Genomic DNA, 14,194 nt, shown 5'->3' with positions numbered 1-14,194 from the left:
CAGGAGTGTTTTTGAAGAGAAATTCTTCACTCTCCACAGGTGGGGGCCTCATAGGCTTTAGCTTTCTTGTGTCAAGAAAATGACACAATATTTATTTAACTTTGACATGAGTTTAATGCTAGGTGTTGAAGGTGGCTTTTTTCTGGAGGAACAATCTGTTCCTTCACTCAATGAGTAGGTGAGGAAAGGAGGTCATTTCAGGAGATCGGTTATTCTCTTTGCTGCACATCCGTCACAAACTGTTAATCAGAGACTATATGTATGCTCTGACAAGACAAGAAAGAGTTGCCAAAGGGCTGATTATTAACATGCTTATCTGAATGCTGAAATTGTACAAAGCCAGTTGAAAAAATGGGTATAAATTTGAATTACTAGTGAAGCTACGGATCTAATTGTTTTCCTGTCTCCCAGTATCAAGACTGAATGTTTTTCAAGAAAACACACTTCAGTTCAACTCATATTTTCTAGCCATGGCATTTAGCAGCTTCTCAGATTTAATAGTGTCTAGGTCCTTCTAACCTTATGCTCTGAATTTACAGAGGGGCAGGTTGGAATTAAATTGTCCACATAAACAATCCTTCATGTGATGCCTTCTGTCTTTCATATGCACATCTTTCATTGTTCCTAATTAGGATGCAGTTTCTTGGAAAATTAATTCTTTGACAGCAACTGTAGTAAGAAACTGCAAATTTAAACAGGAACTGAGAATCCCACTGAGACTTTTATTAGCAACAAAATCAAAGACGTGCAAAATGTATTTTGTTTTTCTTCCTCTCAGCATCGCTGAATCTTCTGATTCCAGACCATGCTTAGTCCTCTGTCAATACAGACATACCTGGACATGTATCAGACATTAAAAGTAACTTCCCAGTCCATAATAGATCCGTCCTCTCTTATTAATGCAATATGTTTAGAAAGGGTCCATAAGGAGCAATTGAAATTATATCTGTATCATATTTCTCTGTACCTCTGCACCATTTGTGACCTACCAACGATCAGGAAGAATTGCTATACTTTTGTTTAGCTAACTGCCAAAACTACATTTCACATAAAGAAGGAACAGCTAAAAACATTTGGATTCTACTGTATTCTGTCCAGTTCAACTCAAATTGACACTATAAATCTGCATTAAATCAGCTAACCAAAACCCTCACCAACTCCTCTTCTTGTCTAAACTATTCTCAAGTGAAAGTAATCCCTCTAATATCAGAGAAGCCAGAAAAAAGGTGGAAAGAAAATATTCCTAAAAATAAACAGAAGCCTAGATGTAAAATCCAACTTAGTGTAAACCTTTAACTACTGATCTTGTTCTGAACAAAATAAAAAAAATCTGCTTAAGAAATACTTGCAGTTTAGGAACCTTTTCTCATGGGGAGAATGACTAACAAAAATTGCCAAACCTAGGATCAGTGTATGTCATGGGCAGTTATATCTTTCCCTTGCATGCAATAATTGACATTCTTATTTCGAAATTGCTGCAGTTCAACAAAATACTGAAGAACCTACTTTTGTTCAGAAGAACCACTCAAACATGATGAATTATGTGCTTCATGCTCGTCTGAATGCGAGCAAATGAACTAACAAGTTGAAGAGTTATTTATCTACGCCTTATTATCCAAACAGATGGAACAGAGGAAAAAAAATTCTATGTATTTCAGGCTTTGATAGTTACTATTACAGACAAAATTTCACTAGCTGACAAGGGAGCAGTTTACATGTCTAGGACCTAAACTTTCAAACAGCTGCAATTCTTTGTTTTTTCAGGAAGAACATGAGCTGTGATTGACCTCCTTGCAATTATTTGCTCTGATTTGGATACAGATGATAAAGCTGGAATCATAAAGTGAACACAAATACTGAAATGGCCTGTTGCTATGGACTCTACTTTAAAAGCTGTAATGCAGCATCATTTTATTCTGCATTGTGGTCTGTGAGCATGACCTCAGAAAAAGCTAGTCTGAAAGCACACAAAGAAGTTAGCATCTTTCTGGAGAATGCAGAAGGAAATTTTGTGTCTCTTCTGCACAGGCAAGTAACAGAATTCTCCTCTTCTGCAATACCACTCATCTGCTCTTTGCACATACTACAGCTACTACCTATTATCTCTTCTCTATAAAGTATAATTGCACCAGATCCTCGAGGCATTACTTTGTGAAGTTCCAGTGACCTGAGTGGAGGATTTGGCCTGCCTCTACTAGACCTGCCATGTTCCATGCATAAAGCAACATCATCCTTTCAGCCATTTACTGAGCTCCTTTATTAAGGTTGCAAATAAAGTCAGTAACTCTAATCATGCTTTTGGTTGTTGTGGATCCTGGCTTGGCTAGGAATCATTGGAGATAAACATCTCATTTCAAATAGGCTACTGAGCAGATGGTAATGACTTTTAATCACAAGCAACATGAGGCAAATGTGAAATAACGCCCTTGAGATGAACAGTTTGGTACATCATTCCCACCATTTTGAATGGTGAATAACCTTGCCCCATGAAGAGAGCTATGTGTAATTTATGTACACTTATACTTCCAGCTCACTAAAATACTGACAGTCATTAATAGGTTTTCACAATTCTTATTTTGGGCCCTTATCCAATGCCCACTGAAGTCAAAGGAAACCTTTTCTTTCTAAGCCTTCAAAGACTCCATCTGCTGCAGTAACAAAGTGTTGTGTTTTAATTGCCAGTGCAGAATTCTGGGAGACCTGCAAGAACTTCCTGCTCAATACTAAAAATGAGAGTAAGGGGTACTTTCTTTAGACATTGAAACACTGTCCTCAGAAAAAAAACAAACAACAACAACAAAAAACACCCAAAACCAAAACCAAAACCTTTCTGCAATTTGTGGAAACAGTACTGGTGGTCAGACACTGACCTTCAGCTCATGCTCTGTGCCTGTGTCAAGTTAATTACATCATATCAGACAATTCTCTACTTAGGTCAGTCCTGAGAAGGCAGTACAGGGAATGTTTTCCCAGGCCCCATCTGCCGCTGCATTATTGGAAAGCTGAGGTGCTCTTTGCATTAAGGACATCTTTATGCCGACAGTGGAGCTCTCATTTCTGCATAATCTCCCTCTGATCCTTTGTGATGTTTTCAGAGCAGTCTGCTGACCCAACGATACTGCTGGGCATGACAATGTGACAGGTTTGCTTTTCAGTCCTTGTGCTGCAATCTCCTTGCTCAGAAGCTTACTAACACCATTTCTTAATAGTAATGTTTAAATAGTTTTGCTTTACAGAGCAATCTGTGTTTAAGCTCTTCGTAGCAGAGAATTGGTGAGAATAGTTTTCAAACAGTTAGCCTGAATAAACCATGTCTGCAACAAAAAATCCATCACAGTTTACAGTATGCCTTCGACAACTCTGTTTTAATTTTAACTCCACGTAAATCAGTAGCAATTTTCCTGTTGACCTTTTTGCCAAGTGCGGCTTTGCCATTTTACCTCCTGGAGAAGGACTCTGACACTTCACTTCCACATCCTGCAAAGACAGCTGCCTGTACCACTCACCACGGAATCCACCCTCGCAGCTTATGGTAACAGCAAATATTTCCACAGCCAGATTACAGCTATGTAGATGAGATCTAAGCAAATAAGGTGCCCAATTAATGATACGCACAAGAGGCACGCAGGGGAGGCTAGTCGGCATTGCTGGTGGCAGGAAGCCATTCCCCATCTCATGGACGCGGTGGTGGCAGCCTGCAGCTGGAAGCTCTGGGCCCCGCGCAGCTGCTGCGGAAGGTGTGAGCAGGCACGGAGTGAGCCACTGGGTCCGGTGGTACAGGCTGAAAAACCTCACAGGGACCTCGATCCTGCTCTGTGCAGAGACAGCCATTGACTTCAGCCTGAAGATTTGCTTCTCAAGGTCTGGGAAGGACTGAGAGCATGCATAGCGTGTATGTATTTTGCCATAACAGTGTCTCTTCATGGCTTCATCCTCAAGCTCTTACAAATTAATAAATGACACACACGAATGATATGGCCAAGCTCTTGGGGCCTTGCTCAAGCATAGCTTGCTTAAATGCCTTGGGAGCGTTGTCAGAGAAATGAGTCCGTACAAATCAGGCCTGAACAGAAAACCCACACACTGTACTTCTGTATGGAGGCAAGAGATCCGAGAGAAGCCTGCCTTCCCAGTATTCTCTTATATGACACACACAAAGGCAAGAAGATTAATGCGACTAGTCAGCAGAACGTAATTCTTTCAAGTGGGGCAACGAAGGTACGACAACTAACGTTGCAATGGCTGGGACGCGCAGGCCGGTTAGCAGTGCCTGCAGTAAGCCCAGTATCTGGTGGAGTTACTGACTGAAGGACTCCCAGCGGGGGCGGCCCACGCGAGACACCCCACCGGTCAGCCGCTCCCTCCGGCGCGGCCGTGCCGCTGGCTGCGGGGCCGTGTGAGGGGCGCCCGGCTTTGTGCCCGGCAGCCTCCCCTCACGGCCTCCCCGCCGCGGCCGGCTCTCGGGCGGACTACATTTCCCAGAGGCCCCCGGGCGGGGCGGAAGGCGGGCGGTCGCGGCGAGCTGGCTGCCCTGGTCGGCGGGGCCTGCCGGGAGCATGGCTGCCAGGGAGGCGGGCGGCGTGGTGCTCGGCAAGTCTGCCGATAAGCTCTTCTCTCTGAGCGGGCTGTTCGCGGTGTACAAGCCCAAGGGGCCCACCTCGGCCGGCGTGCTCAACCTCCTGAAGGAGAGGCTGCTGGCAGGTAGGCGGCCGGGCTGGGCGAGTCGCGAGTTCCCAGGTTGGGTCCGGAGGGCTGAGGCAGGCGTTTGGTGGAAAAGCGAGGAGATCGTGCCAGAGAGGCAGGTGTGGGCCCTGCCCGCGGCCCTAGGGCAGGAGCAGCCCGGCCTGAAGCGAACATGTGTTTAGCCCTCGAGCCTTTCGGCCTGGGAAGCCCTACCCGGCATGGCCGTGGCACGGGTGACATGCGGTAGCGTGTGCGTTCCTTAGGATGCCGGAGCCACAGCCCCTGTCAGGTTGCTGCACCCTGTTTCACAGCGTTCAGAAAACTAAAGGAGAACTTGAGGTTTGATTTTTTTTGGTGGTAGTTCACAGCCATGGCATGGCCTAGATTGGGGAATGGAGCTGTTCCTGGATACGTTCTGGCTCGCTATGTGGAGCTGCTGGGTCCCTGCAAGACTCTGTGTTGGTCACGTTGCATGGTGAGCTGTAAGGCCGTATTCACTACTTGCTTGTTTGGGGCAGGCATCTGTTACCGCATGATGTGACCCTTCGTTTTGAATGGGGATGAGATTTGCCCCAGCAAAAAGCTCCAGTCCTGCAGTGTACAATGCCAGGGTTCCCAGCTTGCTTGGAGAGCTGTTGAGCATGGTCCCAGGAACAGCGTGCACCCACCTCCCGGAATGGGTGTTAGCAGCATTGCTGCAGCACAGCACGGGCAGAATGTTCTGCTTCACTCCCACTGCCTATTGCCATTAAAAAAAAAAATCATCAAATGAATGAAAACCACAAAATGTTTCAAGGAATTTGAAAGTCTTGGGCACAGTCTGCAGAAACTGGTTTTTTGTCTGAATACAGGGAAGCCTGGGTGTCAGAGAGTAGGGGAAAAAAATGTGATAATTGTAGAGGTGTGAGGGACTGTGGTCTAGATTATCTTCATAATGGATATGGGGACTTGGTCATATAATATGGGCTTTTGGGCACTTGCTGATTAAGTGAGAATATGGGCTTTTGGACAGGTGAATGCTTATTTAGGCTGATTTACTCTAGTGAACTGTAGTGTAGGCACTGACTTCAATTCAGCTTTGTATGGAAGAGATTTAGCTGGATCATATCTGATTCCCTGATGTGAAAGGCATAGTGAAGAGATAATAGGAATAGGTAAGGGAGCTTAGAGCGTTTGTCATTTTTAATGCCAATAAATAAGGGGCATTGGAATCTGCAAAAGTCCTGGAATGGACTCCAGCTGCATAGAAAGTATGGTGGGTTGAGATGCTCTGACAGCAGGGAGCAAGTTCAGTTCATTGCACAGTTTCTATAGGGCTGCACACATGCCAATAAACATGGCCCATTACATGGAAGTAAATACAAGAAGAATTACTCAGATTATGTAGCATAAAATTTATAATATGATAAATTATAGCATATCATATGATAATATGATAGCATAATGATTTTGGGGACTCTGCTGCTAGTTCTTGCATGCTTTGTTAATGAAACTTCACAAGTGAACTATCTGCCAGGTTTTCCAGTAGTTTTTTCTGAACATCTTTTTATAATGGTACATAAGATTTGATTAGAATCTAAGTGAAAATAGCTTAAAATTGTTTGAAGTTGGGAATAGATCTAGATGAATCATTGGTCTTCTTCAGTACAGCAATTTCTGCACTACTAATTCATAGTTTAAATAACTGATTTTTGTCTCCTTTAGCAATCTGGAAATATGTGGGATTTTTTCCTACGTTCTAAGGCCGTACTATAATGCTTCCTTTCAATTTCTATTCGCAGAAGCTGGTGTGCAAACAAATGGGAACAAAAGAAACCAGGTTTTGAAAATTGGACATGGTGGAACTTTGGACAGTGCAGCAGCAGGAGTTCTGGGTAATGAAAAATATAAATGCAGTCATCAAAAGTTGATTTCAGGAAACGTTTTCATGCCTACATGAAATCAGAGGTGGAGGAGCAATTTGGGATACACATGGCAGGCTATGTGGTTTTGGGGGAAGGACACATTAGTGTGGAAGAGTGGTCTGTGTGTACTTTTACATGAATATAATGTGTTTCTTAACAGAAAGCTATATTTCCACACCCCCCCACCAAACTGCTGAAATAACTTGTGGGTTATTACATGAAAATACAGACTATTGTGTAATGAATTCTAAATTACCTCATATTACTAAATTGATAGCTTTTTTTACTTAATCTGGGGATTTATAGTCATCATAATTTTCTAAAGTATTTGTTCTTAAACTAATGCTTTTCTGGGATTTTGAGGGAGCCTTCTGGGTTGTAATACTCGCCAAATGAAAGATGTGTAAGAGCAATTCAGCTGCTGCTTTTTTTGAGGCTCAGCACAGAAACATTTTTCACTTCCTGCCCTGTCTTGCTCAATACAGAAGAGTCATCAAAGATATTTTGTCTTTTAATTTTGATAGCAATCCATTTATTGAATTCCTTTGTTTTATTAAGGAACAGGATGTGTCAATTGCTGGTGTTGAAAAACTCAGCTGTGGGTGTGACCATTGGGCTGGATTATTCCCATGTCATACATTGCCACCAATTGTTTTGTTGATGAGTAACATGCACACTACAGCTTGCTTAAAACGTAGCCTTGTAGCTCTACTTGGCTAGAAGAAATAACAGCAATACTTTTTTGGTACTGAAAATCAGCAGGTACAACTGTGAGTATACACTAGAAGTAAATCCACTGAGTTTTGATGTAAAGACTTCTCAAGAAGAGCTTTGCTTTGAGGGGATGTTGGTTGCTGAGACTGTTGCTCGTAGAGGCCTATAGGCTGGTAATTGTCTTCCTCTGTCACCTGTGAACACTGCAAAATGTAAACTCGTTTTGTTCCAATTTCCTCTACTGTGTGGCTGCTCACTGGAGAATGCCTTGTGTATTACTGAAGCGGACATTTTCCTTTTACACAGATGTTCCCTTTGAGCATGCTGCTGCTTATTGTGGGAAGTCAACAGCATTGATCCGTAGGAAAAGAAAAATCACTCGTGCTTCTTAATTGCTTCTCCTACTGTTCTCCGATACCCAACAGTCTCCAAAGCCTGCTCCTGTAGTGTGACAAAAAGTACTTGAGCTTGATGTGCTTGGTAAAGACACAGAAATGCATCACCTTAATATGCTATGGATCAATTAAAAAAGGCACAGGATCTTTCATTCCACTGCCATACAAAACACAAAGAGAAAAATCAAAGGTAGCTAGATTGGAAAGAACAAAATTGGAGAGGAGTGGGAAAGGTTATGTGCCCAGATTTCTTGTTGGTTCAGGTAGGATGATGAGGAGAGAGGGGAGGACACAATAGAAACAAGTGATTCAGAAAATGTGTGCTGCTTTTTGGGATAGAGTGGTGGGACAGAAAACTTTCTTTCCTTGTGGACAGTAGCATAATAACCTTTCTCGATCTATACTGCTCTTTTCTAAATTTTAGGTACTGCATATCTGTAACTGTTCATGGGAACTAGCTGATACAGAGTCTTGCTTAGTGTGCCAAGTGTACTGCAAATAGCTGGGTAGTGCTTTTCATCAGAAAATATACTTTTGTGTTTCTTTTCCTACTGACACCAAATGTAGATGAGGAAGGACCTTGGAGACAGAGATCAGTGATCTATGGCATGTGAGTGGAAGGCACCTTACAGACCAGGTGGCATGTGATGGCCCTGCCATGGTAGGAGCCTGGAGCGGCCGCTGTCTGAGAGGCAAAATCTTTTGTCTGTTCCCATCTGTGGCTTCCATCGCATTTGGAAGGTGGTGGGAGCTGGAAGTCAACTTCTTCTCACTGTTAGGTCTCATGTTTTAGATACAAGAAGTAAGGAATTGTAGGTCAAGTCTTAGTGAGTATCTTCTTTTAGTATCTGTCTAGAGCTGTGGTTCCAGTTTAGTGTTTCTTGCTGTACAGCGGGAATTGTAAATATTTGGCTTGTTTCTATACGCAGTTACGAACTATGCTTCCATAGTAGAAGGAAAGATGAAAAAGTATCAAAATTAAAACCTAGCAGTGAAGTTTCTGAGGAGAGCTGTGATTACATCTTTTGAGAATGAGCACATCTCCATAATGCGCGCTCTACCTTATATAAGGAAGATTGGAGGTCCTCTGTCCTAGGAGAATCTAAGCCATTTTTAAAAAGGCAGAGGAAAGTGAGTGATGGTAATTCTTATGAAATGGAAGTAGGTATTATTTAAGCGAAGTAGCAAATGCCATTCAAGAAGTGGTTTAAAGGCTGGCAAATTCAAAGTAAAAAATTCAGTTAAACTTTGTTACACTCTGTAGTCTGGCAAGTTTCATTTATGTTGCCTTTCAATAATACACGTGCTACACAAAATGATGATTAATTGGGAAAAATGTTAGTGTCTTGTTCACAAAAGCATTCAATGTCTCTTTAAAATTATTCTGTTGAATGTCTTGATACTTTTCAGCAAATTTCAGCTCAGCAGTTATGTTGGTGTCAGTGATGTCACCACATTGCAAGAGAAGTGCTTGGTTATAAAGTTTGATCTGTGTGCTTATCTCCTTTTCTAAGCCGTGTTGCAGCTCTTTCCTATCTGGTGAATGTCAGGGACAGGCTGAACTGAAGGTACACAGAAGAGCAAGCACAAGGGCATGTGTGACTAAAAACCCTCAGGAACAAGAGGAGAAGTAATTGAGAATAAAAAGTAGTCTAATGAGTCTCAGAATGCAAAGACTGAGAAGCAGTAGAGCACACGTGCTTGTTTAAAAAAAAAAAAGAAAAGAAAAAGTTCATTGTCTGGTTTGATGCTTTTAGTACTGGTTCCTGGTTAACGCAAAGCTGATTTCCTGCAAGCTCCCTTAACTCCTGGATTTTTATTAAAATCAAATACATAAGCTGTTATGTATTCTATGAGTTGTACATGAAACTGATTTCCTTCTACAGTTTCATTGTTTCGCATCTTCCTTCTGTTGTCATTGTTTCTTTGGATTGCTGTATGTAGAGAAGATCAATAGAAAAGCATATTCAAGGAAAGCACCTTGTTGTAAACAGCTTTAAAATAAAATATCAAATACAGGTCTTTTTCTGTCTGGTTCTTTTATGAAAACCTGACTGATTGTTGTTTTGCAGAATAGTGGTTTAAGATTGAAAAGGCAGTAGTCTGCACATACACAATAATAGGAGGGTTTGATTATGAAAGATTTCTGACGGAGGCAGTTGGACCTTTTGATTATTTTACTTTCTTGCTGTAAGCCTGATAAACAATTTTATTATCCTGTCTTGGCTGTATTACTCTTGGTCACTATCAGCCTTTAAAAGGGCTATTTAGTTACAGTGAAGGCTAGATTCATTATTAGTGAGCCATAGCTTTCATCAAAGCAGAGACGGTGTTAATTGCACTATCAATTTCTTTGGTGATTAAAAGATAAATAAATCTAGGCATTGAATTAAAGCATTTTAACAATAGATGAAGCTTATTTATCTTCTGCTTTAGACTTTTTTCCTTTCACTAGTCTTGTGTTGTTTGAACTTCAGAGATACTTTCTCATAATTGTTGACTGTATATTCTAACAGAGCATGAAAGGCTGTATTTCTGACCAGCATAATATTTAGCAATGAACGGTGCTGAGTAAGGGAACTGCAGAGCTGATTTTGAAGTGGCATTTCTCCTTCTGTCTTTGCAGTGGTTGGTATTGGAAAAGGAACAAAAATGCTGAAAACTATGTTGGCAGGTTCCAAGGTAAGGTGTGCTAAATGACCTGTATTAGTGGTGTTTTTAATTTGTTTGTTTTCTTTTTTTCTTCTACTGAAGAGCTGCATCAACATACAAATATCTCAACCATCCTGCGTATTTAGTTTAAAGGTGTACTTCAGTTCCTTTTTGCATTTAGTCAGAAATTTGATATTAAGACTTTTATGTCCAGAGTGGTTATTTTAAAGCCTTTGTCTTGTTTTTTCTACAAAATGTTAATAAAGACCAAAATCCTGTTTCACAGGAAGATTTCTATAGTGTTTAAAAAAAAAAAGGAGAAAGTAATAAAGATGGCACTGTAAATGATGTTTTCGGGATGTAATTGTGTATGAAGGTTCAGTTTGTGGTGGTTTTCCTTATGTGTAGATAACATAATAGTTATTTAGCTTGCAGTTAACAGATGGTCTTTGTTTCTTTTTTCTCTTCTTAAATACCATGGGGCCTTAAGAGGCACCTTTTGGAATTAAGAGTGTTTTGCATTTGTGATAGTAGCTATCATTCCAGATTGCATCTCCTGTAGACGAGTGCTCTACAAACACATGGACAGGCACATGTGAGAAGCCAAAGGTAACAAAAGCCCTGTGGCTGCATGCAATAATCCAGACTGGAGCCTTGACAGATAGCAATCTTGTTCATTGCTGCTTTTGATTAGTTGCATTATGTCTTTGGTGTGTGCACTCCAGATTGTAGGTGTTACATACACAAACAAGTCAGTGTACTCCCAAGAATAATCTACCAGTGTTGATTCCTTCTTTGCAAGTAAAATCCTGTGGTTTTAGCCATTATTTTTAAATTAGACGTTTAGGTAAGAATGACAGATGCAGAAATCAATTAAGCCTTCCAGATTTCATCTTATACTCAGGGAAAGTCAATAGTGGCTCAGGAAATTGATAGTCTTTCTAATGCATTTTATTCTGCAGTTTTTCCCATTCTTTTCTGGTTTGAACACTTCAGCTCTTCACAGGTACTGAACTGATAACTTGAGGTAGAATTAGATTAACAATCTTCAGTTCAACTCAAAGGAAAATAATTTGGCAGAAGAGTATACAATCAGGATAAAAAGATGTAGCTGTCAAGTCTCATCCAAAACTTACTGTAGTCAGTATCTGCATGGGCTGTGATGGGTTTGCATTTGGTTTATAGGACCTGATTTCAGAGGCATCCGCATTTTGAAACATGCAGTAAGCAGCTGGAGCTGGATTTACAGTGGAATTGTAAGCAGTTACCACCTGACATCTCCTTTTGAAGAACTTTTAAGTTTAAGAAAAAGCATTGAGATACTGCAGCTAAATTAAGTCATCATAGCTAAATGCGTGAAAATTGTCAATTTTAAAAACATGGGAAGCAATTGAAGTATCTCTTAACCTGATGTTCACAGTGAAAACAGCTGTGATGGATGAAGTAGTTTCAACCTCTTTAGCAGAAGGGAATGTGTGCAAGCTCCTTTGCAACTTCACTGTGAAGTCCTGTAGCTAGTAGGAGCGTTACCTCACCAAATGTTGTGCCCAGATAGCTCAAGAAGGCTTACAGCTGCTGCTGAGGGACAAGGGAGGGGAACACAGAGGAGAAATGGGCGGTGGGGTGGTCTGGTAAGCTCTACCCCAGCTAGATCCATCGTCTCTCTCTCACCTGGCCTTAGATTGGTGTAGGCTGCAGGCAACGTGGAGAGTGTGAGGTGGCCAATAGCCGTGCCAGGTGGCATGGCAGTCATGAGCCTTCATTTGGAGCTTGTCTTGCCTCTGCTTTCCTATTTTCTATTTCAACTAGGCACGCAATAATTTGAGAGGCTTAAGGAAGTTGAAGGATGTCTCACAGGTATCTGCCTATGTGTTTTTTTTTACCACACTGACAACAATGGCTCATAATGTAGTGAGAAATCTGATACAGATAATTCCATGACTGTCTAAATAGGTTCGAGTATCTTTCTGCATCCCATGCCATGTGCTAGGAGTTTATTCTCTAAATTAATCTTTTTTTTTTTTTTTAAACCATTGTGGATGCTAAAGTGTTTCTTGAAGTGTGATGTTTTTCTTTTGTTCCTTTTGTTACTATAAAGATTCAGATGAACTATCTGAGCCTCTCTGGTTAGGAGTTACTGTTTGGTTATAGGAATATATCTTGTAAAGAAATAGTTCAGTCTATCATTGTTGGCAGCAGAGCTATGCCGAGTGGCCAAAACTTATGTTACTGCAGTAAACTCCATATGGTGGCTCTGCCAGAGTTTGGACTATTTCTGATTTTTTCCCAAACGTTGTGTGAAACTTTCCTGACTCTGTGTGGCAGCTCTGAACATTATCACTTGATTTGCAAGTCATACACATTTTACAAGGAGTGTTACTCTTTCAGCGTGTATCTAGTTCGCCATTGGTTTGACCTCCTTATGAATTAACCCAAAACAAATAGAAATGTGCAGCCAAGGGCAATACCTACTTAGTGTTCCAGATTTCTCATTGAATTCTTAATATTTATCCAGAAATAAAAATATGTGCAAGCTGGCTTAGGTTTTGTTTGTTTGCTTTATTTTGTTTCAAATGTTCCAAGTAAGGGGGAGAAGCTGAATCCTCCTGGATCTGGAATTTAAATACCAAGCATTTCATACCTGTTCTATAGGAGAATCACTTTTCCTTCTTGCATTCTGGGACTTGCACTTGGTCTTGCTTGGACTCTTAGCACTGCGTTATTTTGACAGAAATTGTTTTATCAGGTTTGCAAAATAAAGATAGTAGAATGAGGAAATATTTCCTGCTTCACCAGTAAAATGAATATGACAGTGGTGGATCAATTTTTATCATGGTAAATTGTTTCTGAAGGACTCAGTCTTATGGGTGACTAGTCTGTCTCAAACACAATGTAGAAGTGATTTTGGGGCGGAGGGGGGGAAATGGGTTAGAAAATGCTAGCTAGCAGCACAGTTTCCAAAGCAGTAGTCCTGTTTTAAAACCTCTCATCTACTAGAATGTGCTGTTACATAGAAGCAATGAGGGAAATGATCAGGGATTCCTCAGAGAAGAAAAAAGGGAAGAGCAATAAGCAATGAAATTCTACATTATTCAAATACTTTCCATTGTGAGGAGATGTCTTCCAACACATGCAGCCTTTATTTTTATGTGGGATAAAACAGGATAATTGAAATTTTTGTACTTCAGTTCTGTGCTTAATTTGTGTATTTTTCAGTGAGATAAGATCTGGGTTCACCCTAAGAGATTTTGAGTCATACTAGTGTGAATGAAGCCAGAACTTGGCCATCCATCAAACTGTGCTTGAAATTACTGCCTCTCAATGAGCAGAAAGCATGGGCATATTGTTTTTATCTGAGGATGCATCTTCTTGTCATGGTCCACATATAATCTGAAACCCCAAGCGCTCACTGACATGAGGGGAATTGCCTCAGTATTTTGTGCTTGCTGCACAAGCTTCAGCAGGGACTAGTTAAAACAAAAAATGTAATCTCAAAAGTTGTGGATTCTCCAGAATGAAACGCTATCCCCCCCCGCCCCCCCCAAAAAAATAAAATCACTGGATAGAGTAAACCCAAACTCCAAGTGATCACAAGGACTAGAAAGAGAAAAAGAGATTATGGGTGGAATGAAGATATATCAGTGACCTGATATGTGACAACTTTGATTTATTATAATTCCAAAACTTAGAGTTCTTAATGAATGCTGGATGAAAAATGAGCGCTAGTTCAGTGACCAGGTCTCAAAACTTGTCATTCACACTTGTATCCTATGACGGAGGGCTTGCCTGAGCAGGAATTGGTTCAAATCACATAGGAGAATTTCTGAGAGACATGTAAGTTACTTC

General features: G+C 41.0%; 1 protein-coding gene across 1 annotated transcript in view; it reads left to right on the top strand.

Moving 5' to 3' along the window:
• Positions 1 to 4,486: 4,486 nt before the first annotated feature.
• Positions 4,487 to 14,194, top strand: part of TRUB1 (TruB pseudouridine synthase family member 1) — a 29,341-nt gene continuing 19,633 nt past the window's right edge. Inside the window, 3 exon segments of the mRNA XM_075757827.1 lie at positions 4,487 to 4,701; positions 6,465 to 6,557; positions 10,323 to 10,378. Coding sequence (XP_075613942.1) covers positions 4,557 to 4,701; positions 6,465 to 6,557; positions 10,323 to 10,378 — 294 coding nt within the window. The 5' untranslated portion in view covers positions 4,487 to 4,556.

The sequence above is a fragment of the Balearica regulorum genome, chromosome 7 (assembly GCF_011004875.1).
Source record: "Balearica regulorum gibbericeps isolate bBalReg1 chromosome 7, bBalReg1.pri, whole genome shotgun sequence".
Classification (NCBI taxonomy): Eukaryota; Metazoa; Chordata; class Aves; order Gruiformes; family Gruidae; genus Balearica; species Balearica regulorum.
Note: the sequence above shows the minus strand (reverse complement) of the source record. Positions and strands in the feature narration are given on the sequence as shown.